The sequence below is a fragment of the Bos indicus x Bos taurus genome, chromosome 23 (assembly GCF_003369695.1).
Source record: "Bos indicus x Bos taurus breed Angus x Brahman F1 hybrid chromosome 23, Bos_hybrid_MaternalHap_v2.0, whole genome shotgun sequence".
Lineage (NCBI taxonomy): Eukaryota > Metazoa > Chordata > Mammalia > Artiodactyla > Bovidae > Bos > Bos indicus x Bos taurus.
The window spans coordinates 13,242,755-13,267,350 of record NC_040098.1 but is presented as its reverse complement, the minus strand read 5'-3'; the positions used below and the strand labels follow the sequence as shown (position 1 = coordinate 13,267,350).

The 24,596-nt window shown below is 38.9% G+C and overlaps 1 protein-coding gene across 3 annotated transcripts in view; it reads left to right on the top strand.

Annotated features, from left to right (window-relative positions):
- Window positions 1-24,596, top strand: part of BTBD9 (BTB domain containing 9) — a 421,919-nt gene that overhangs the window by 263,893 nt on the left and 133,430 nt on the right. For all 3 annotated transcript variants that reach the window (XM_027524032.1, XM_027524030.1, XM_027524031.1), the window contains one exon: window positions 7,406-7,515. In XM_027524032.1, the coding sequence (XP_027379833.1) occupies window positions 7,406-7,515 (110 nt within the window). The remainder of the gene's footprint in view (window positions 1-7,405; window positions 7,516-24,596) is intronic.

Genomic DNA, 24,596 nt, shown 5'->3' with positions numbered 1-24,596 from the left:
CGTCCTTCTGTATTTAATCTTCTACTCTAAAAGGAAAAAAAGAACAGGCTCCTCCAGCCCTTCAAATTATAAGTTACAGTAAGTGGCATATCCCCACCGTAGTCTTAGGTTTAAAAAAGAGAAACTTCCCTTACCCATCATGATCCTAAAGCAGGCTTGCTACAGGTCATAGCCACCAAATGAGTTCTTGCACATTCATAGGGAAACTAACAAATTTAATTTTCTTCTACTTTTTCTCTAGTGCACAATTCCATTAGACTCATTTGTCTACATTCATGGCAATGCACAGCCTACTGGATAAACTGAAAAAGATAATGCAGCCATTTTAAAGATAAAACTGGTGAAATTCTCTCTCCTGCTCCCAGCATCTTGGTCTAAGGGAAAAGTTAATGAAAAAATGCAAATATTGAACTTTTGGTAATTCGGTTCTATTTCTTAAAATATGCTTTGTATTGGTTTCAGATGTTTCATTGAGTAGTAAAATTGGTTAGCAGTATTCCCATATGAGAATTTGTTCACAGTGGCACATAGCAGAGACAGAGAAGGGGTTGGTTTATGCATATTCACGATCTTTCTCTCCCCTTGCCCTCCCTCCACTTGCTCCTCCCTTCACCCTTCTTTTCTCTTTCTCCCTTCTTCTTCCCTTCATACCTCTCTCTCTCATCCACTTTTTGTTTTATATCTTTCACTTGCCATCTTGTCTTTCTGTAATCCCTTGAAAATTTGCAGATCTAATTCTCTGGGGGGAAAAAAAGCAATAAAAAGAAAACTAAGCCATGAAATAAGTAAGGCATTTCTTCCCATGGAATTCAAATCAGTTCCTCTTTCTAGTTCCTAAGAAATCTACTTAATTGGATGTTTGCCTATATCCTGCTAAATATGTACAATACACTCATTTACAGTATATCCATGTTCTCAGGCAGAGCTAGTCACACCTTCCCTTTTGACTCTTCTTTTATTCCTGGAGGGAAAGGTTTTTGTTAATATAACTGTTTATCCTTCCAGTTTAGCAAGTTTGTCTATGAAGTTGTATGCTCAATATCAATAGATCACTTACCAACCAGTGGCTAATTATTTGATTTTTTAAATTTGTTGTCTGTCTCCTGACCTGAAATGTAAATTCCATGGGGAATAGATTTTACCTGTAGTATCCAATCCCATATCCCAGCACCCAGCAGGAGTAGCTGACGCATGCTCGGTTAATATTGATATTTGTTGGCTAAGACAGTGGTTGTGTGTGTGGGTTGCGGGGAAGGGATTATTTCTCTTTTAGCTATGTTTGTTTTGTTTGCAGGGAGGACTTTTAGAGTTCATGCTGCTAAATTAGCTATTTTAAGATTAGGCTACCATGTGTGAATAGGTCAGCAGCTCTTATGTCTTTCTACTTACCATTGCTACCAATATGGAGCCTGAGACTGGGAGAAATTAAGGAACTTGCCTCCGATTTTCTTTCTAATGCATTGTGAAGCTAGTGACCTACTAGCAAGTAGGTCATTCTTTCGGCTTAATCCTGTCAAAAATCATACAGTTTGATGGGTCTTAGTCTTACCTTCTAAACTGCACTATGAACTTCTCCTGATGAAGGTTTATGTCCTGTCTTTCTGGTCCATTTCAAACAGTGTTTAGCAGAATTTCTTGTATCTAGTAAGTGTTTGTTAAATCTTGATCAATAGCAGATTTACCCAGTATACCTACAGGGGCTATTAACTGGTAAATGTGCAAGTAGAAACGAATTAAGCAAATTTACATATTATATCATTTTCATATGATTTATGTAAATAAATATTATAGTTCTTTTGTGATATTAATTTCAAGTATGTTTTCATAGATTGAAGGCATTATGGCAGGTTTTAGGTTCTACATATGCAGAGATGGGGAAAAAGCCTACTGTTCAAAGTGCACATTTCCCCCAAATGAAAAACAACGCTTAAATATTTATCTCTGATGTTGAAATGACTTTCTGTTTTGGGTTACACTGGGTTATGATGTGTTAGTAGTTATTTACCAGTCTTATCCGCTCTGCATGCTAGATTCTATAAAGCATCAATTTTCTCTGGAAACAAAATGACTTCTTGTTTTGTTTGCCCTTCAGGTTGAGTAGTGGAGTTGCTAGAACATAACTGCTCCCTCTGCAGGGCTAATGGTCAGACAGTTTCAGGGCTGTTCTCCAAGACAGTAGCCTCTGCTTAGGCTAACTCTGCAGAGTGCTTAACCTTTCAATAAGTCTTCCTCTCTCATATAAGCAAATGCTGCTGGGACCCTTTGCTGAAGTCAGTGGAGGAGAATCTATAGCTCCACAGATCAGCCAGAGGGCAGGTTTTCTAACAGTAGCAAATCTGTTCTGTTGCAACATGCTTTTCCTAGAAGCTTTTTGTCATTCTGGCAGTAAACTGTTTTCCACTTGCTGCCTTAGCAACAAGACCTGAAGTCACTTTCCCCTCCAATCTGGGTTTGATTAGAAGAGCGTTAACACTGTACCTAGAACTAGAAGAAAATATCATCCTGGGGAAACCCACAGATGTTACCAGCTTCTTGGGCTGGAGAATTATTTATATACATTCTTCATATTTCCTTGCAAGGAAAGGTCAAATGGGAAATTGTGGAAATGGTGAATTCCAAACCCACATGGTCCTGAGTCCCTAGAAAATGCTGTAGTTAAAGTTCCTGTCGTCTTTCTGGCCACAGCAAAGGACAGTCTTCTGCAGAATTCTCCATGGGCACCTCAGAGGAAGAGCCAAAATGTTAGGGGTTCCTTCTTGTGTTGTTAGGGATCCCAGCCTTAGGCTACCTCTAGTTTTCTCCAGAGTCTTTGTTTAACCCAAGAATATAAAGTTCAATTTGAGAAGAAAGTTTTGTTTACAAGAGAATAAAATTCTGATGGATTTTGGCTTTAGTTTATCCCTTGAGAGCTCATTTAAATATTTTTTGCTGAATTCAATCTTATCTTGTAGTAGAATCTGCTCAGTTCAGAAGTTAGGTGATCATGTAACTAGAGGCAAAGGTTAAGGATAAACTGTAACCACAAGTAGGCTAAAGACTAAAGAAACAAAGACTCGAGGATTCCAATGGGTTTAAAGTGAGGGGTGCAAGTTGCTGCTTTGTGTATTCAGTTTGTTAAAGATGTGTTGTTTGTGGCTTAGAAATGAAATATTGTAGCATCCTGACAAGAAATGATGGAAAGAAGATTAAGAATAGGAGTTTGTAGTACCTCCCCAAAACAGGCAGGGAATACAATGAAATCTCCAAGGGAAAAATTTTCTAGGTCACAGTATTATGGTGTCTCTTTGTAAGAAGTGCTATTTTTCTTGGTAAATTAAAACCCCAAACTTCCAGAGTTTGCACAAAAAAAGAAACTCTTCTGTAGGCACAGGTAGCTGGACCAAATATGGGCAAAAGATTCTTCCCTTGTTTCTTTATGCAGAGCTTACTTAGGTCAAGAACGTTTAAAAGAGACTTTTCTAAAGACTAGGGGCTTAAAGCAGGAAGTGACATAGAGGCAGGTAATCTGCATTTGGAATGCAGATTCTCGCCATGGACCATAACACCTATACTGTGGGGCCCTAAAGGGACGACTAGTCCTGGCCTGTGCTCTTGAGGTCCATCTTTGGGCCTGGATGCACCACTTTAACACCTGTAGTTAGGAATGCACTCCCAGACACCCAACAGTCTCTAAGTCCAAAAGAAATTCTGCTTCCAAGGATCTACTCTTTGCATTTCTGTTTAATGATACTGTACTCTGCCACACCCTGCACTAGATACTTTAACTACTTATCTCATTTAAATATCATATAAGATTTGTTTATTGATCCATTTTATAGAGAAGGAAACTGTGATTCAAAAGGTTTAAAGCTTTTTTTCCCATAGCGACACAGCTAATTAAGTGATGGAGCTGGGCGACAAACCTGGTTCTGTTAGACACTAAAGCTAGTACTTTAAAACTCTAGTGCTTCTCAGTTTTAGAGTGCTATCCATGGGGGGTTTAGGTTTAATTTTATCAAAGAAGAATCTCTTTCCACCCACAATATTATAGCTCCTAGAAACTTCTGCACTGAAACATCCTGTTTGGAACTGTTGAGGCCCCAGGCGTTGTGAGCAGGACTATAAGACAGCTAACAGAGGGAAGAGAGGAGACCGTTGGAAACAGACTGTTGCACCAGAGCTCGTGTGGACGGCATTCATCTCCATCAGAAAGGGCCAATCTGTTGCATATCTGCCTTCCTCGTCCCTGTTTAAGTTTTAATTATCTTCCAACTGTCTGAGCTGCTGTTGAGGACCTCAGAGAGAACAAAGGATAGCTGTCATATTTTTCAGCAGCTCTCCTTTCTGCACACTGATGAAGTCACTAGCTGCCACTGCCCTTATCATCAGGTTAGATCAGAGTCTGAGTATGCATTGGAGAGATGATGTTGAAAGAAGAAAATTAAGCTTAAGTTTTACCTTTTACTCAAAATCTTTTGTGACAAAGAAAATGTAGGATCTACTTCTTCTTGTTAGGTGTCATGACCCAGAAGCAAGTTTTGTTTTTCAAAAAAAAAAAAAGGTAGAGAGGACTCTCTCTCTCCCATCCCCAGCCCTTGGGTTTTCAATAGCTTGGATAGTGGTTACTGCTGCCTGCAGGATGTTCCATTGTGAGCCTCACTAAGAAAATCTGCTTGTGATCGAGGATGGTACCTTGATGGTGCTTCCTCCTTCTCCCTCTGGACATTGCTCCTGGATCAGGGCACGCTTTCCCCTGAGCTGGACAGGGCCCCTGAGTTCTTAATGGAGAGCTCCAGGATGCCCTACCAGTCACTGAAGTTGGGGGATTAGTTAAGCCTGTTTTCTATTTCTAGTCGAGATCTTCAGTGAAGGACAGAGTCCTTGGCTAAACGATTCTTTGCTGGAGAAAAGGAGCATGGCTTCTTTGCTGTGACTTTGTTACCATTTTTTAATGTGTATTTGAGTAAGGACTTTATGCCACTTTTGTAAATTAGGCTATAATTTTATGGAGACTTAGTATTGTAGAACTAGAATAATTAAACTTGTTAGGAGCATTACATATAACAGGCTAATCAAGAAGTGTGATGTACAGTGGTGAATTGCTAATTTGACCTCAGGATTATGCAGCAGAGATAACATTATCTTCATTTATACCGAACTTTTTTTATCTGGAGGCATCTCTCAATGCTTTTGCAATCATATATATTATCTTATTAGTTATCACAAACACTATCATTAAGGCTGTAAAATATATTCCAGTACAGTTTTTTATTTTCAGTTTCCTATAATCAGGGGATGAGAGAGGGGAAAGTTCTTTAATTTCTCCCATTCCTGATATTTACACCAGGGTAAAATTTGGGAAATGACTGTTACCTAAACTTGGAGGCTGATTCCATATACTGTTTTAAAAAGAAAGAGAGGGAGGGAACATTAGTGCATCCCCTTAGGTCAGCCTGAACTGTTAACCTTAAGAACTGCCACTGGGGGAAGGCCCTATTAGTCCCTCCCTTGCTCCTCTATCTCCTCAGTATTTGGAAAGCTATCTCTCCTTTGAAAGATTTGACCTAGAGAACAGGAAAATGATCTGATCAAATTCCACCAAACCACATTCCCTCCAAGGTTGCAAATAGCAGCACTCACTGTCACGACCATGTGCGGTTGAAAATGCTATGCTTGTTGAGTTCCTGTGGGTTTAAGGAAATGGATAAAATTAGATTCAGGCCAAGGTGCCAGGCTTAACACACCCCTTCCATTCCAGAAAGCCCAGAGAGATTGTTACTGCCAGCAGTAAAGAACAACACAATCTGTTCTACTCAGACCATTTAGGACTTATTTTAAGTGAACCCCATCCACCTACCCAAACCCAGTAAAGTCAACACCTTCTGTCTGCCCTGAAGGCTGGAGAGAACAGATCATAGCCAACCTCCTGCTTACCCAGAGGGTGATGGTGAGCACAGCAGTTGCCCTGACTCTCCACACAGGAAGAATGGTGTCTCCCTGCAGCGGGGATGGGAACACAGAGCAGCCAGTCCAGGAGAGGGCATTACTATTGGTTATGAAGATGAGCGATCAGCTCATGTCAAGGAGCAGATGGCTAAATGAGGTGCACAGGGATTGCGGTGAGATTCAGGCTTGAAGAAACAGGAGAGAAAATAGCTCATGATACAGAACCCCCAAATATAGCCTCTATAATGTGAATTTTTTTAAAATTGCCATTTACATTATACAGTTAACTTGGAGGGATGAGAAATGTAAGGAAATTACCAAATTAGTGAACAGCGATTAACTCAGAAGTAAAATTACATCATCTAAATGGAAGGTTGTTTTACACAGCGGAGGGAAGATATTACTAAAACCTTGCCCAGTCTGTCATCTGCTAATTGAAATCTGTTCGTTTAATACGCTTAATACGCTGCATCCTTCAGAGCACATAGTTCATAATTTGGGAGAGCGTTATCAGTTCATCTGTTATTTTTTGCCTTGCTCTTCTTTAGAATTCCAGGATGTGTGTAGCACAATACGTTCCCCGTGGAATTGAGTGACACTCAGAAGAGTCCGTTTGTCTGTTCGTTAACCTGTGAACTGTCAGGTCCCTTTGGAGAATGAAAGGGGCAAGTTGCTCCAATATTAATGCTTGTTTGTCAAAGGTGAAGCCCCCAGGGAGATCCAGAGGGTGAATAGGCTGAGATGCTCGAGACCTGCCCCATGAAACTCTGCACTGTGTGCAGATGCCAGCTCCCTGCGGCCAGGAGGGAGGCTGCAGAGCAGGCTGGCTCACCTCCGCACATCACTTCCTCTGGCCAGGAGACGGCATCCTAGCAGTCAAGTTGGGGACTGGCGTAAAAATATAGGGTTCACATCCTAATGAGAATTTAGGAGCAACATTAAAATACAAGAAACTGTGAGTGGTTTTCAGTAGTGTCTATGGATTTTTTTTTTTTTTACTCTAAATGAGAAAGCAGTATTGATTTCATGCATTTCATCCAATGGGTGAAACCTTTCATTGAGTTGGAAAGTATTTGATTTTGTGTGTGTTTGTGCACCTGTGCACAGGCACGTTCCTAACCACGAGGTAAGGATAGAAGCTGTTATTCTCCAGTGTCAGTGTCTCATGGATGTATAATTGTGCTGACATTTGGGAGTTGAGCTGAACAGCCCCTGGTTTGATTTTCTAGGTAAACCATGTCTAAGTTCTACTTCATTCTCTGGAAAGTGGTACCTCCCTAATTCTGCTGTAATTTTTCTAGACTCAGTTGGAGCTAACCCCAAGGAGCAGGTACAGGGTCTGAAGCCTGTTCAGAGTCTCTCTCAGTCCGTGCTCTGGTAGACTGTATGTTTACGTAGTATATCTTTTTCTCTTATCCTTGGATTTGTTATGATGGAAGCTCATTTTCTTCAACAGATTTTCTCCTCTTTTTACCCCCAGGTATATTCGAATAGTTGGGACTCACAACACAGTGAATAAGATTTTTCACATTGTGGCTTTTGAATGTATGTTTACAAACAAAACCTTCACTCTGGAGAAGGGGCTGATAGGTAAGTGTTACAATTACATTTTTATGTATCACATAGCTATGTTATCTTCAAATATTTTGTTATTCCATTAACTCATCTTAATTCACCTGTTAATCAGCTTTGACTAAGAGCTCTGGTTAACTTAAATGCCTTCTGGCTGAGTGACATAGAAAGGGCTTATATTTTTAGAAGTAGTCAAAATAATAATTCTAGTAAACTTAAAAGAGTGTAAATATTATACTAGTAGTTCAGAATTGGAAATGTTCTAGTGATTCATTCAGATTTGCTCCGTGGGGAATAGTTGTGATAGTCGGGCACAGCCTCCTGTACCAAGAGGCTTTTCTATATTTAATGGTGGGTAAGATCAGGGAGGAAGTCAGTATAATATTGATCCAGTGCTCCTACTTTCCAAGGCTGTGCAGGTATTTTGGCCTTTGATTTGATATGAACAGTGTGCTCAGCTATGAGAATATCTCCTTTTCATAGACACAGCAGTCCCTATTTGCCCTTCTTTGTCAAGTTCACCTCAAGAAAATGACTGCATGTAATTAAAATAAGACCAAAGTAACTAAAGTACCGTAATGAAGATTATCTTGTGACCAGTTCAGCCTGGCTAATCTTTGGAAAGGACATTTTAAATTTCATTTAGTTGTTTGGTTGTTTTCTGTTGTGCTTTGTTTTTGCTTTTGTTTTAGGTCATGTTTAGTCTGGCTGTCTCAGCCCTTAACATTATGATACCGTGAGTGGCTTTTTCTGTGTAGGCTGATTATTCTTCTTTAATCCATGCCTACAGGTTTTTGCTCATTTCCTACCAAGATCATGTTTTGTAACTAACTAGATCCTTGAATCTGCACCTTTACTGCAGCTTTCTTGGAAAAGGAGCTCTCTTATGTTCAAGTGAAGGGATAAGATACCCATGCCTTGGTATACCTAAAGTAGTTCTTGACCTTTACAAAGGGACTCATTTCTCATCTCCTACCCAAGTCCTGTTCATGCTGGGACACAGAACATATTGACAATGTCCTAAAAACATGGTGAAAACTAGAATGAGAAAGATGAGGGTAGCTTAGAAATGTTTACTAATTCTATGAATGGTCAAAAGTCTAAATTTTCATAACACTTTTTGTTTACTAAACATAATCCTTTAGGGAAATTTGAGACAGTAATACTAATAAAGTAGCAAGAGTAGAAATTATTCCAGTGTATAGAAAAGTTTTAGAGCTCAACTAAAACAGTTTGGTTTTGACTTTGCAATGGGTGTAGTTTTTAGTATTAAATATAAATGTTGATAAGCCTTGTGACTTTTTTTTTGGAATTTTTAAAAATTTTAATTGGAGGCTAATTACTTTACAATATTGTGGTTTTTGCCATACATTCACATGAATCAGCCATGGGTATACATGTGTTCCCCATCCTGCCTCTTTGTGACTTTGAAACCATTTGAAAGTTAACAGTGGGCATTACCTGATATTATCAAGGCTTTTAATTCTGTGAGGGGGCATAGAATTGTGATGATGGAGTGTTTTGGAAAGGCTATTCCTTTTTACTTGCTGCCCATGTTGTTTTCTAGACCAGACCTGACTGTGCATGTGATTGTATAGTTAAGAGCATCCTTACTGAGAAGGATCTTATTAGGAACCAAACCACCTTTGCAACCATAGGAGGTGTAGAGCATCTGGCTACTCACTTCAGCCTGGTAGACTGCATTTTGAGCATGTTGTATATAAGGCCCCTTTCCCTTCTTAGTGGATGAAGGACAGGTTTGTAGGCACTGTAATTATCGAAGAAACAAATCTATCTGGCATGAAAGGCCACTGCAGGAATGAAACTCAGAATCATTTGTAGTGAGGGATGCTGCTGTTGGTCTCTCTGTTTTGTCCAAACTGAGTTAGTCAACATTATCAGAAGCCATAATAGTCTCAGACATGTCAAGGGATAAAAGAAGACTGTAGAGAGGCTACAAGTATTTCTGGTGTCTGGTCAGACACTTTTTTCAAGCCCTCTTCTAAGATGCTCACATTGACTGCCAAGAGCACTGCAGTCACTTGCCTGTCGTCCCTCCTCCAAATAGGAGCAGCGGTGCAGGCCGGCAGGTTGGTGTGTGTGCTTGTCGGCAGATGGCCTGCAGTGGGGTCCCCGCTGGCTCTGCTTTTACTGTCTTCATGGCTCTAAGTTGCCCCCGTGCTGGGCAGACAGGGAGCTGGTTTAAGTCATGAGAGCATGTAGGGTGATTTCATTATCCTTTTTCTGGCATGGCAGCTGTGCCAAATTTACAGGGCCATTTGAAACAGCAATGGCCAGCTTTCCATGTTGGTGATCAGGTGCGTTTTAGCTGCACACAGGTCTCAGCCACAGCCATTCTACAGGGACCTCCAAGAAAGAAGTGGTCCTTTAGTGAGGCCACAGTGTATGTAAGAATCACCTGGAATTATTTTTAAATTGTAGTTGCCTACTGCTCCTTCTATCCTATGAGATATGCTGTTCTCCCTTGAGAACCACTGATCCAATGCCAGGTTTTCATAGGGGAAAATATAAAACTACAATAATGTCATCATGAATAACTAGTGGTATCTAGGAGAAGGCAATGGCACCCCACTCTGGTACTCTTACCTGGAAAATCCCATGGACAAAGGTTGCTAAGAGTGGGACACGACTGAGCGACTTCACTTTACTTTTCACTTTCATGCATTGGAGAAGGAAATGGCAACCCACTTCAGTGTTCTTGCCTGGAGAATCCCAGGGACAGGGGAGCCTGGTGGGCTGTCATCTATGGGGTCGCACAGAGTCAGACATGACTGAAGTGACTTAGCAGTAGCAGCTGTACCCTTACATTTTGAGATTCAGAATTTCTATCATATTTCCTGGCCTTTGTTTCATAGCTCAGGCTACTCTCATTAGAGTGGTATTCTCCTGCTGCTGAGTGTGCTCAGTCATGTCTGACTGTTTGTGACACCATGGACTGTAGCCCACCAGGCTCCTCTGTCCATGGACTTTTCCAGTAAAGAATACTGGAGTGGGTTGCCACTTCCTTCTCAAGGGGATTTTCCTGACCCAGGGATAGAACCCATGTCTCTTGTGTCTCCTGCACTGGCAGTCAGATTTCTTTACCAACTAGCACTACATAGGAAGTCCAATATTCTCCTAAATTACTTTAAAAAATACTTGTGTCAGAGACATTGCTTTGTCAACAAAGGTCCGTCTAGTCCAGGCTATAGTTTTTCCAGTAGTCATGTATGGATGTGAGAGTTGGACCATAACAAAAGCTGAGTGCAGAAGAATTGATGCTTTTGAACTGTGGTGTTGGAGAAGACTCTTGAGAGTCCCTTGGACTGCAAGGAGATCCAACCAGTCCATTTAGGAGATCAGTCCTGGGCGTTCATTGGAAGGACTGATGTTGAAGCTGAAACTCCAACACTTTGGCCACCTTATGCAAAGAGCTGACTCATTTGAAAAGACCCTGATGCTGGGAAAGATTGAGGGCAGGAGGAGAAGGGGACGACAGAGGATGAGATGTTTGGATGGCATCACTGACTCAATGGACATGGGTTTAGGTGGACTCCAGGAGTTGGTGATGGACAGGGAGGCCTAGTATATTGCGGTTCATGGGGTCGCAAAGAGTCGGATATGACTAAGCGACTGAACTGAACTGTGTCTTTTAAAATTAGATTTAATGTTATTATTTAAAATGTATAATGATGTTAGGAGAAACATGAATAAAAATAACCATACCAGCTTTGTAAGATTTTAGTCTTCCTTTTCCACCAAAGGGTTTTTTTCACATTTTTGTTGATAGCATGTCACTCTTCATACTGCTTCATTTGCACAGACTCTTGGGGAGGCTTTGGAACCCTGTGGGTTCATGCATCCATGGGAATGGGCCCACCTTAAGTGTACCGACCAGACCTGGGCATCAGACTCACAGCTCTTCTCCCACCTTATCTGCTGCTGCCACCACAGCCCTTTCTTATTTGGTGGCTGCTTCTGGGTAGTGCTGGGATGTATTCTTGCCTGGGAGAGTCTTGCCTCTTTGTTAGGAGGCATTTGTAGGAAACTTAACCTCTTACTGCTGGTGCATAGAGGAAAGTTAGAATAGATATGACTGCTATAAATAGATATGAGTGCTATTTAAACATTAAACCTCCCAAAGAATGTATTTGCTTGCCTTGGCACTCCACTTTGTGATATGTCTGTGGCATATGCCAAATCCCTCTAGTTTTTCATAATACTTGCCAAAACTTCCTTTTCATTTAATCTTGTATTTAAATTCACTTCTTTGAATACCGTCTTAGTTGTTCAAGTAGAGGGAATGATACACACCACTAAGGTTAAAGAATTACTGACGCATAGACAACCTGGTCTTATCTGTATGCTGCCTACTTCCTCCCCAGAAGATTATTTTGAAGCCAATTCCAGACACTCTATCATCTTATCCATAAATACTTCAGTATACATCTCTAAAAGTAAAGCCTTCCTTTTTGTGGCCATAATCACAATATCATTATAACACCCCGAAATTGAATCATTATTACTTCTGAGTATTAAATACCCAGTCAGTGTTCAGATGATCATAATTGAATCAAAGTCTGGAGTGAGATTATGTGTTTTTATAGGTTGTTTAAATCAGAATTCAATTAAGGTCCATACTGTCAACAGGTAGCTCTTTTGACTCATAAATCTCTTAAAATCTGTAGCTTTCCTTACACATGTCTATCCCTGTCTTTTTCTTTTAGTTTTCCTCTCTAATTATAATGTGTTTGTTGAAGAAACTAACTTTTTGTCCTGCAGAGTTTTAAACAGCCTGGATTTTGATGATTAGATCCCCATAGTAATAGATCCTCTGTTGTATTTCTTGTGTTTAATAGTTTGATAGAGGCTAAATCTGATTCAGGATTTTTTTTGTTTTGTTTTCTGTTTGTTTGTTTATAAAATGCTCTATAGATGGTGGTATATGTCTATCAAGAAGCAGAGAGAAATCTTTGGTTGCCTCTCTCTCTTGGATAGTCACATCCACTCATGGTTATTAATATTTCCTAGATTCATTCTTTCATAATTTGGATGTATAAAATGATTCTATTCTAATCCTATCATTCCTCCTCTAGAAAAACTTTCCTGAACACTCATTTGATAATCCTAAAATGCAGTTTGCCCAGGAAAAGTAGGATAAATGTCATATTCTTTCTTCTTTTTTACCACTTTTCAAATTAAAAAGGTAGTTACCTAGCATCCTCCAAAGGTAACCAGTAAGATTTGTTTCTGGGGGTTTTGAGGGGGAGGAGGGAGGAAGGAGAATATCATTTTGAATTTATGAGATTAAACAAATTGGACATCTTTTAATCCCTTGGGTTATTTTTTATTGATATTCAGATTGTCCGTATCTTTAACTTCCTCATATTGGCTGTTGAGTCTTTCTAACATGATCTCAGTAGTCCGCAGTAGTTCCTTGATTTCTGTCATGACACAATGTACCAGCTTCATCTTGTACATTTATTGTCTCTGATCTGGAATCAGCCATTTCTGCAGGAAGCCCTGGTTCTGTGAAATGGGAAATGACATTTGGAAACCTCAGCCTAATCAATTCCTATTGGCTTGGTCACTATTCCTAGGCTTTCTCAGTAAACAGAAGTAGGAGATGAATACACATATGTTTATTTATTTATCATATATTCAACAGGTAAATAGTATCAAGAGTGCATGCTGATATTTCTAATTAAAATTCTATACACAAAGCAAGCTCTGGGAGTTGGTGATAAGCAGGGAAGCCTGGCATGCTGCAGTCCATGGGTCACAAAGAGTCAGACACAACTGAGCAACTGAACTGAACTTAACTGACACAAAGTTTTGTTTAACCTTTTGATCTTTCATCTCCTTTTTTCCATACTGAAAATCTTGGCCACTAGTATAAAGCACAATATAATTTATTTGCTTTGTCTTCAGTACATACAAAATAATTGCAGAATTACATTATAATACTACCTTAAACCACATGATTTCTGAAAATAGTTCAAGATTTTTGCAGTAACCTTTTGGGCCCTTAAGGTATATCCCATGAGAGATGTACAGTAAAATTATTGTGTTTTAAAGACACTTAGGATAATTCGTTGGATGGTCATATAGCTATTTCAGTGTACATATAGATTCATTTGTTCCGTTTTGCTTTCAGTATTCAGTGATTGCCTTGAAATTTTTTTGTTTTATAATTGTGTGAAATACATACATAGTTCTAAAATCAAATATACAAAGCTGTTGTGTGTATTTAGAGAAATTCAGTTTCTATTTCTGTCCCCTCTACTCCTGTAGGTAATCTCCTTTTCCCCTTTTTCTGGGGTTATCCTTTTTGGGGAAAAAAAAGGAAAATAAGTAAATATATATGTAACTTGTATTTTGTATCCTCCCCCGCATTCTTAAATAATTGATAGCATACTATATTCTATATATACTTTATTTTTTTACCTTGCCTTTTTTGTACTTAATGCTTTTCTAGAGCTAGCTGTATAGAAAGATACTATTTATTTCTTTTTAATAGCAGCATGGTCAAAGGGTAAATGCATGTATTTCTTTGTTAGATATTGCCAAATTCACCTCCATAGGGTGTATAACATTTTAAAATTCTCATTGGCGATATATGATAATGTCTTTCCCTCACAGCCTGCCAGTGGAGCATATTGTCAGACTTCTGGACTTTTGCCAGTTCGATAGGTGAGAAATGGTATCCCAGTACAGTTTTAACTACATTTCTCTTGCAAGAGAAATTGAGCATCTTTTTATATTTTTAGGGCCATTTGCGTATTTTTCTTTTTAAATAGCTCTTCTCTTCTTATAAGTCTTACAGATGAATGGAGAATATGCTTTTTAGTAAAACTTGAGAGAATAGTAAGTACTTAACACTGATACTAGAGTGTGGTGTTTAGCAGTGCATGAGTCTGGTTTCCCTTCTTAAGGTCTCCTGGTTCTCCTGGAAAGCATAAGCTCTCTAAGTCCCTTTCCTTCGCGCTACCTGTGCTTAAGAGATGGCAATCAGAACATAGAGCTGTAGGCTCAAAATTCAAGTCTTTTTTTTTTTTTTTTTAACCCTTTCAGGGAGTAAGAAAAAGCTTCCGTTACCAACTTTAGGCCATTAAGTGGTATCTTTGTGTCTACCAGCATGGGTTCAAAAGACTGGTGGCTTTTTTATTCTACTTCTTGTTAGTAATTGAGGTGGGGCAACCAAACCAGGCAGCACAAGCGCAGAGTGTCTGTGTTGCTGGAGCTCTGGGAACGCTCACCGCTGCTGCCACCAGGAACTGTGCGGTCTGAACAGGAGCGCTGGAGCCCGTGTCCATCAGCCTCTGTGCTACCTACAGTACTACCAGGAGCATCCTCCCATCTTCCATTCTCACCAGCTTCTTCTACTGGTAGAGCTTCAGCAGAAACAAAGCTACAGGGAGAAACCCACACCAGGCTGGCAAGTTTGGGGAATGTAGTTTATGGAACTTCAGCCTCTGAGATACAGTGTAAAGCAAGGGAGTGAATGGAGCTGAAAGCAGATAGAGATATGATGAGTGCAAAGGCAGAAAGTGTGAAAGGGGCTTCAGTCATCAGGAAACTTCCCATCTGACTCACAGTAGCTGGATAAGCCCACTGGCAGGGCATAGAGACGTGGAGCGGAGAATGCCAGACAAAGACACAAGCAGAGTGTGGAGAAAGGTTCAAGGTTTAGGAGGCGTGTGAAGGAACCCAACGTATTTTCTTGCCTAGTAAGATAAGGTTTTATGAAGAATAGTATTTTGAGCTGGGCCTGGAGGAATTTAGTAAATAAAGCAGAGCAATACATATGTGCTGATTTACACAGCAACAAAATGGCTGCTGCTTGTTCCCAGCTGGAGGCAGAAAATAGAAAGTAGGTGGTCTGTACTTGCTACTGTCATCTCAAAATACTCTGAAGCAGTGTGTTTAGAATTCTCTGAGGTCCTGGGAAAGTAAACAATTGGAAGTCTGCTGTAACTGGCTTTTGCATCCACTGAACTGGGGATCTGACTTCCGCCCTTAAAATGTGTCCTCTGGAGCAGAAACAGAGATTTGGGAGTGAGGGAGTTCACCAGGGGGTGGAGGTGTTAGAATGTGGCAAAGAAGCAAACTTGTTGGAATAGCAGAGGGGTCCTTAATTCAGAGAGTTTTCTAAAAATGGCGCTATATAGCGTCTGGATTAGTCTACACCAAGAGGCTTTGCTTTTCCCAGCCTGTTTCTCTAATCAGATACTAAGGCTGGTTCTAATTGTCAGTGAAGCTTAACTTCTTTATCTACTGTAAATTACTTGGCATTAAGCAGACATTTATTAAGAGGCTGCCAAGTGTATCTGAGGCACTGGGGAGGGAAAGATGTGCAGGTGCAGTTTCTGCCTTGGAGGAGCGTTTGAGCTAATGAAGGAGAAAGACACTTAGACGGTGACCACACAGTAAAATAAGTCATCTCTGGGAAGGATTCAGCAGATGCTATAGGAACACTGGAACAGGAGTACCTAACCTGAGTTTGGAGATGGTATCAAGACCTACCTATAGAGGTGATGAAGCTCCTTAAATCTTCTTAAGGAAGAAGACAGAGTCGGGGGAGAGTCACATAAAATGACCCCTGTGTACAAAGGCCTATTTATGTCTGACCCACTTCAAAGCCAGTGCCCTTTCCAGTGGACCACTGTGCATCTGGTAGTGGAATAAGAAGTAAGAGTTATTTGTAGTCTCTCACCCTTTCTGTGGAGAAGATAAGCATTATTTTCTCACAAAGTCTTAGAGTTTTAGAAGAATTCGAATAAAATAAACACCCCACAATAATGCATGAAGAATGTAATACAGTTTGTTTGCCTCCCACCCAGAGAGCCCGGGTTCTCAAACAAGAATGGGCTACCATTTTTTATCTGGGGGAAAGAGTCAGGGACGATTAGAAAATGACCCTCTCACAGTCACTTAGGATTCTCAATTTGGTATGTGGTCCTTCGTGTACAATTAAGTTTCATTGTCTTTTAATACCTGTTGTTTTGTTGGTTTTTTGTTTGTTTGAGAATAAAGATTGCCTGAAAAAGTCTTTATTGCTCTTACTTTATAGAATTTACATGTACCTTTTATAGGATTAAATTTTTGGGGTCCTACTTGTTATAGAAGGAATATAGTAGTGTGTGTGTGCGCGCAGGGAAATGTAAATATGCACAACTTGTGTTTAAATGGGACATCATGGAGCTTGTATCCAATATTATGCAGCAGTATCACTTTCTCACAAACCACAGTTCTGCCTCACTGGCATTTTGAATAGCCAGGTTGTAAATAGGCAGATCATTCTCTGTTACTGACTGTGAAAGCTGTTCAAGCAGCTAAGGGGATGTAAAATCTAATTTTGTTGGTCTAGTTGCTTCCCTGGTAGCTCAGATGGTAAAGCGTCTGCCTACAATGCTGGAGACCTGGGTTCAGATCCCCTGGAGAAGGAAATGGCAACCCACTCCAGTATTCATGACTGGAAAATCCCATGGACCAAGGAGCCTGGTGGGCAACAGTCCATGGGGTCGCAAAGAGTCGGACACGACTGAGCGACTTCACTACAGTTGCTACCTTAGTACCCTAGTCCTCCACCCCAGAACCAGCTAGGTAATTTTTTAACTTAACATTTTAAGTAGGTAATACAAATATGTATTCTTATTTCCCAGTTTTGTTAAAAACATAGCACATATTCATATATGTATTTTTTAAATTAGCAATGTTTTTGGAGATCTTTCCTTACCAATACAAAAAAACTTTCTCATGCTTTATATTTTTTACATTTGTGCAGCATTGGCTAGAGGTGCTATAATTTAATTTATTTAACCTGTCCCCTTTGATAGATATGTAGGTGTTTCCAGTCTTTTATTATCAAAAACAATTCTGTAATGACCCATTTTATAAATAGTGAGGTTTAATCAGAGATGGTTCCAATAAAGCCTAAAACAGACCAAAAAAATCCATCATTACTCCCAGGGCCAGCTATTTAATCTGCAGGGCACTATGCAGAATGAAAATATGGAGCCCGTTGCTCCAAGTGCAGGAAACAAGTGCATTTAAAAGTATTTTAACAAAAAAAAAATACTTTCCCTTTCTTTTGCAATCTTCTGACCTGGCATATTGTTTTTATTTGCTGATTAATGTTCTAAGAAAAATAACTTTTAAATTGTCAGGATGAATTTTATCTTTCATCTTTATATTGTGTAATGGTGGTTTTAAATGCAAATCTAAGGGCATTATCTGCTATGCCAAATGACCAAAGTTACACAATTCATGTTTGATAGCTCATACATGTGTATGTATTACTTCTTACCCAGTACAATGGAAATTCTGCATAAAACTATATTGTTTTTGTTTCACTTCTTAATTCACACACATTTTACCAAAACTTTCTATCTTTCACTTACTCAGTAAGCTTCCTTAATAAGGAAGAATGGAAACTAATACAATATTGTAAATCAACTATACTTCAATTAAAAAATAAAAGAAGAAAGTACTAAAGGGCGAAGAATATACGAGTTGCCCTATTTTTCAGCATGTCATAATCTTTAACATAAGCATCTGGCTAGTATAGGGAAATAACAAGAGTGAAAAAAGGATATGATAGAGTTCTTTGGTTGGTAGTGCTTATTAAAAAGTTGACTTTTTTCCTGCATTGAGGCAAGTTCTGATTGGAAGAGAAAGTGGCCTCTCTGGACCACTTTACTCAGGCACAGTAAATTTACTCAGGCCCAGATTACTCAGGCACAGTCATGGCACCTTGACCTTGGCTTTGCTTTGAGTCTCGCTCAACCTCCACATGTTGTGAGTCCACTGGAATTCCGTACTTCTGGGGCTTGATAAACCTATTCACAAATTGGGCAGTGGCAAACTGTGGACACATGTATGTTGCGTATCTCCTCTGTTCACGGGCTTGCTCCATTGTCCCCTTAGACTTTATTTTAAAAGTTCAAAGATAAGATTATGAGGGGGCCATGGAACATTAAACTAAATTTAGGTCCCTTCTGAGTGCAGGGCCTGTCTGAAAGAAAACGTTGCATGCCCATGAAGCTGCCCCTCATTACTATTTCTATTTAACATTGCTCTGTACTTTTGGGGGTGGGGAGAGGGGATAGAGGAGTAGGAGAAGAACAAGAAATATGTATGATAGACATTGGAGGAAAGGGACCAAATATCATTATTTATGATGTGATGTGATAACATACCCAAGGGAATGAACTGAAAAATTACTAAAACATAACAACTCTAAGGAATGTAGTCAGATATAATAGTATATACAAAAATCAAGTTTTCTCAAATATCCACAGTAACCAATTAGTTTAATGGAAAATTTTTACTCATGATAGCCATAAAAACAATAAACACAGTAACAATTCAGGAGCCGTACTTTTCCTTTATACCTAGTCCATCCTTAGCCATGTTAACAGGGATCGTCTGTCCCTGAACCACCTGATGCCATTAGAGATGGGGTAAGGGTCAAGAACAAAGATGAGAGGCAGAAGATGATGTGAGCTCGGAAATGGGATGGGTGTGAGCTGAGCACGTTGGGGAAATCTGCTGGAAGTTGTTAACTTTTTTTCCCACAAACAATATATACCTACCTAGGAATAAGTTCTCATGTAAAGAAACTATAAATCTTTAAGAAACACTGAATAATGGAAAGCTATATTCCAGGATGGGAAACTTTAATATAGTGAACACATTGGTTCTTCCCATCTTAATCTACTAATTTAAGGCAAGATTATTTAGAATCTGTTAGGCTTTAAAAAAAAAAAACAACTTTGATTATGCTCTTTAAAATTTTCCCAAGAGAATAAATAAATGGAATTCCCTTTCCCCCCCCAAAATGAAGGGATAAAGATGAAATGAGAAGCCTACTACCACTAGATATTAAAATTTGTACTGTGTACTGAGGTAGTATGGTGTTAATGCAAGAATAAACTGGTAGATTAAGCAATCATCCAAACTCTGGATTTGATCTGCGTATACATATGAATGTAGTGCAAGATTAAAGGTGACATTTCACATCCATGGAGAATGGAAAGGTAATGTGCAGATGGTGCTGAGACAGTTGACAATTGAAAACACATGAGATTTTCTTCATACTGTATACGAAACTAGTTTCCTGTTAAGATTCAGATTTTACATTACTCCAAGAGAACTGTTGAGAACTAATAATAAGTATTTATCTGGTCTCAAGGTAAAGAACTACTTCTTCAGCATAAAAGCAAAGGCAGAAACTGTAAACAGAATTCAAAGGCGTTTGACAAACTAGAAAAAATAATTGCAACTTATATGACAATGAGTAATTGTCTTTAGTATATATGAAGAACTTCCCAACTAAGTAAGAAAAAATGTGAATCCCCAATAGGAAATGTGTAACAAACAGTAATTTATTTGGATTCATTTTGATATTTGTCAAAACTAATACAATTATGTAAAGTTTAAAAATAAAATAAAATTTAAAAAAAAAATAATAAAAAAAATAAAAGAAAGAAAAACCTAATAGTCAATAAACCGGAGAAAGTTTGGCGTCATAATAATCAAGGAAATGGCAAACTGAATTATGATACCATTTTTGGATTTTTATTGGCAAATATTTCTAATTAAAATTTTTTTATTTACATGAATAGTACAACTAAAATAAAATATTTCTATGTTTTAACTTGCATTAAAGTTTTTACTAAATGGGTATCTTTATGTTTCTTGGCTATTTGGTGTTTTTTTTTTTAATTAATTAACGTCTTCATACTCTTTGTCACCATTTTTGTTGCTTTGTTGCTTATTATTAATTTGCAGATTATGTATATTCATGTTTGTCTTTTATATATATTTTGAAAATATCTTCTCCCAGACTGTTAGTTACTTTTAAACTTGTTTATGGTGTCTGTGTTGTACAAAAGCTTTTTAATTTTGATTTGGCCTTATCTGTCAGTCATTTCTTATCTATCATCTGGATTTTGTGACTTGCTTAGAATCTTCGTCCTCAGTCCAAATTATAAAAATATGCTCCCCTGTAGCTGTGGTTGGTCATCATTTTCTTATATTGTTGTATGTGGGTTTTTAGCATTTAGCTCTTTAATTAATGTAAATTTTTATTCTGTGTATGGTCTGAGGTAGGAGTTTACCTGTAACAATATGTAAACAGTTGTTTTGAATTGAAATCCTTTATTGATTATTTCATTCTTTTCATCATTGTTTAATTTATGTATTTTAATTGGAGGATAATTACTTCACAGTCTTGTGATGGTTTTTGCCATACGTCAACATGAATTTGCCACAGGTATACATGTGTCCCCCCATGCTGAACCCCCCTCTCACCTCCCTCCTCACCCTGTCCCTCTGGGTTGTCCCAGGGCACCTACTTCGGGTATCCTGCTTCATGCATTGAACTTGCACTGGTCATCTATTTGATATATGGTGGTGGGTGCTTAGTCACTCTGTGTCCAACTCTTTTGACCCCATGGACTGTAGCCCACCAGGGTCCTCTGTCCAGGGAGATTCTCCAGGCTAGAATACTGGAGTGGGTTGCCATGCCCTTCTCCAGGGGATCTTCCCAACCCAGGGATTGAACTCAGATCTCCTGCATTGCAGATGGATTCTTTACCCTCTGAGCCACCAGGGAAGCCCTTACATATGGTATTGTACATGTTTCTATGCTATTTTCTCAAATCACCCCACCCTTGCCTTCTCCCACTGAGTTCAAAAGTCTGTTCTTTACATCTGTTTCTCCTTTGCTACCCTGCATATAGGGTTGTTGTTACCGTCTTTTTAAATTACACGTATATGTGTTAATATACAGTATTTGTCTTTCTCTTTCTGAGTTACTTCACTCTGTATAATAGGCTCCAGGTTCATCCACCTCATTAGAACTGATTCAGATGCGTTCCTGTTTATAGCTGAGTAATATTTCATTTCATGTATGTACCACAACTTCCTTATCCATTCATCTGCTGGTGGACAACTAGGTTGCTTCCATGTCCTAGCTATTGTAAATAGTGCTTCAGTGAACATTGGGGTACATGTGTCTCTTTCAATTCTGGTTTCCTCAGGGTGTATGGCCAGCAGTGGGATTGCTAGGTCGTATGGCAGTTCTGTTCCCAGTTTTTTAAGAAATCTCCACACTCTTCTCCACAGTGACTATACCAGTTTGCATTCCCACCAACCGTATAAGAGGGTTTCCTTGTCTCGACACCCTCTCCAATGTTTATTGTTTGTAGACTTTTTGATGATGGTCATTCTGACCAGTGTGAGATGATACCTCCTTGTGGTTTTGATTTACTTTTCTCTAAGAATGAATGATGTTGAGCATCTTTTCATGTGTTTGTTAGTCATCTGTATGTCTTTGGAGAAATGTCTGTTTAGGTCTTCTGCACACTTTGGGAAAAATAGCATGTAGCATGGATCTGTAAATCTCTTCTAGATTGTGTGTCACATCATTTAAAATACTACTGTAAATTCACATTCATAGCTATTCTTTTTCTCAATTTTCTGGGCTATTTTTTCAAATTTTCTTTTCCAGTGAACTTGAAAATCAGCTTGTCAAGTTTCATTTTAAAATCCTGTTGGCAAGGATGTTTTAAAAGAGAATACTTAGTATGAGTGAGGTTATCACAAAATGGACAGTGTCATATACTGCTGAGATTTGTTGTATAAGTTTTCTAGAAGGCAATTTGATGATATGTATTAAGTGTCTTCGGAGAAGGCAATGGCACCCCACTCCAGTACTCTTGCCTGGAGATCCCATGGACGGAGGAGCCTGGTAGGCTGCAGTCCATGAGGTCACTAAGAGTCGGACACGACTGAGCGACTTCACTTTCACTTTTCACTTTCATGCATTGGAGAAGGAAATGGCAACCCACTCCAGTATTCTTGCCTGGAGAATCCCAGGGACAGAGGAGCCTGGTAGGAGGCCGTCTCGGGTCGCACAGAGTCGGACACGACTGAAGCGACTTAGCAGCAGTAGCAGCAGCATTAAGTGTCTTAAAAATATCCCTTGATCTACTACTTCCACCTTTAGTTTATCATAAGAAAAGCTTCAGGAAGAGCATTTTTTTTTTTACATTAATGTTCAGCATGGTGTTACTTATGATAAGCAAAAAATGGGAAAGACTACAAATGTCCAACAATAGGAGCATGATTAAATAAATTCTAGCACATTAACATATCAAAATTCCTGTATAAGCATTCATAAAAAAGGAAATAGCCATAATATAAGGTAAAATAGAAATAGGATACCATGTTTATGGCCAGATAGATGCTAGTATTTTAAAATTAAAGATAATATCTGTATTTTTATATGTGCATATATTAATTTGCTAGGGCTGCCTTTAAAAAAAATGCTGTATACTGCGTCACTTAAACAACAGAAATTTATTTTGTCACAGTTCTACAACTTGGAAGTCTGAGATCAAAGTGTCAGCAAGTTTGGTTTCTCCTCAGACCTCTCTCCTCAGCTTGCAGATGGCCGTCTTCTCACTGAGCCCCACAGGGCTTTTTCTCCATGCACTCTCGTCCCTGATGTCTCTTCGTTTTGTAGTGACACCTGTCTTATTGGATCAGAGCCCCATCCTTATGACTTCCTTTAATTTTAATTACCTCTTTAAAGGCCCTGCCTCCAAATACAGTCGAATTCTAAGGTACTGGGGGTTAACATTTCAAAATATGAATTTTGGAGGGATATACTTCAGTCTATAACAATGCATTAAAAAAAGAACATAAGGAAGACTATCAAAATGTTAATAGAGGTTTTCTGGATGGTGGGATTCCAGGTAATTTTCATGTTTTTAATAATATTTTTCTGTATTTACATGTTTTCATCAGTGAATGTGTGTTACTTTTGTAGTCAGAAGAAAATGTTTCTATTTCAAAGGAGACTATTTCCACACTGCATATGAAGAGACAAGGCGGAGTGGGTGGAGCCAGTACCTAAGCCTTCCACGCACCCCAGGACTCACTTGCTCCCACGTGTAGCCACTAACTTCAGCAAAGTCCTGTTCCTGGGGTAGGTAGGGAGTGTAGTGATTCACCTGATGCTTCTATTGAGTAAACCAACAGTCCTGGAGAATCTAGAGAAAAGATGCCAAACCAAAAAGTATATGTATATATATTATATAGTCCCACTTATAAACAATTCTACATCTCAAAAACTTGTGTATAATGACAGGAAGCAGATCCACAGTTCTCTGGGGCTGGGGAGGAATTACAGAGTGGCATGAGGAGACTTCTGGGATTGAGGGAAAGGTTTGTTCTCTTGACTGTGTTAACAGTTTCATGAGTGTGTACAGACGTCTAACACATATTGTATATCTCAAATATTGCAGTTTATTGTGTGTCAATTATATCCCAAGAAAGATGTTTAAAAATGGAAAGAAAGATTTCAGTAGCCTTTTGGACATTACTTATTGGATGTATTGGACAATACATTTGGTATTACTTATTTGTTAAACTAGTGATCTGAAGGCTGTGGTTTTGTGAATCAAATGAAATCTTTGATGTTTGGAGGCTGTTGAAGCAAACTACTGTATAAAATGTTTTGAGAGGGGGCCTCTAAATCCAATGGCCTATTCCTGCCCCATAATTCAGTGTAACAGGGTATGGATGTGTCACTAATTTGAGTAAAATTAAGAGATTGTATGATGTCAGGTGCCTGGTAGGTGAACCAGTCTGGTGCACAGTGATCTTTTTGAATTTATTGGTTCATTAATATTGTGAAGATATGGATATGTTTCTTTTATAGCTGCATTCGATACTTATCTTTTTAAGGACAGGAATCGGTTCAGTGCTACAAGAGAGAAATGTGCTTAAAAATCACAACATTACCTGTGGTAAAATTATCATAAAAACTCCCTGGTACTCCAGCAGGGGATTGCTTCAATTCTGCCCTCATAATGACAGGAAATGGTTGTGGGTAAAGTTGTTTTCCATGAAGCTGTGATGAAATCAACTAAAATGGTAATAAAGTGGAGTGTAAAAGTGAGGGTCTCAAGTGAGATGTAAAAGTGCAGAAGGTGTTAGAATGTTCAAATTAGGATCTTCAGGAAATGATTCTGTGAAATATTAAATATGAATTGATTGAGTTCTCAGCTCTGAACTGTCAGCAG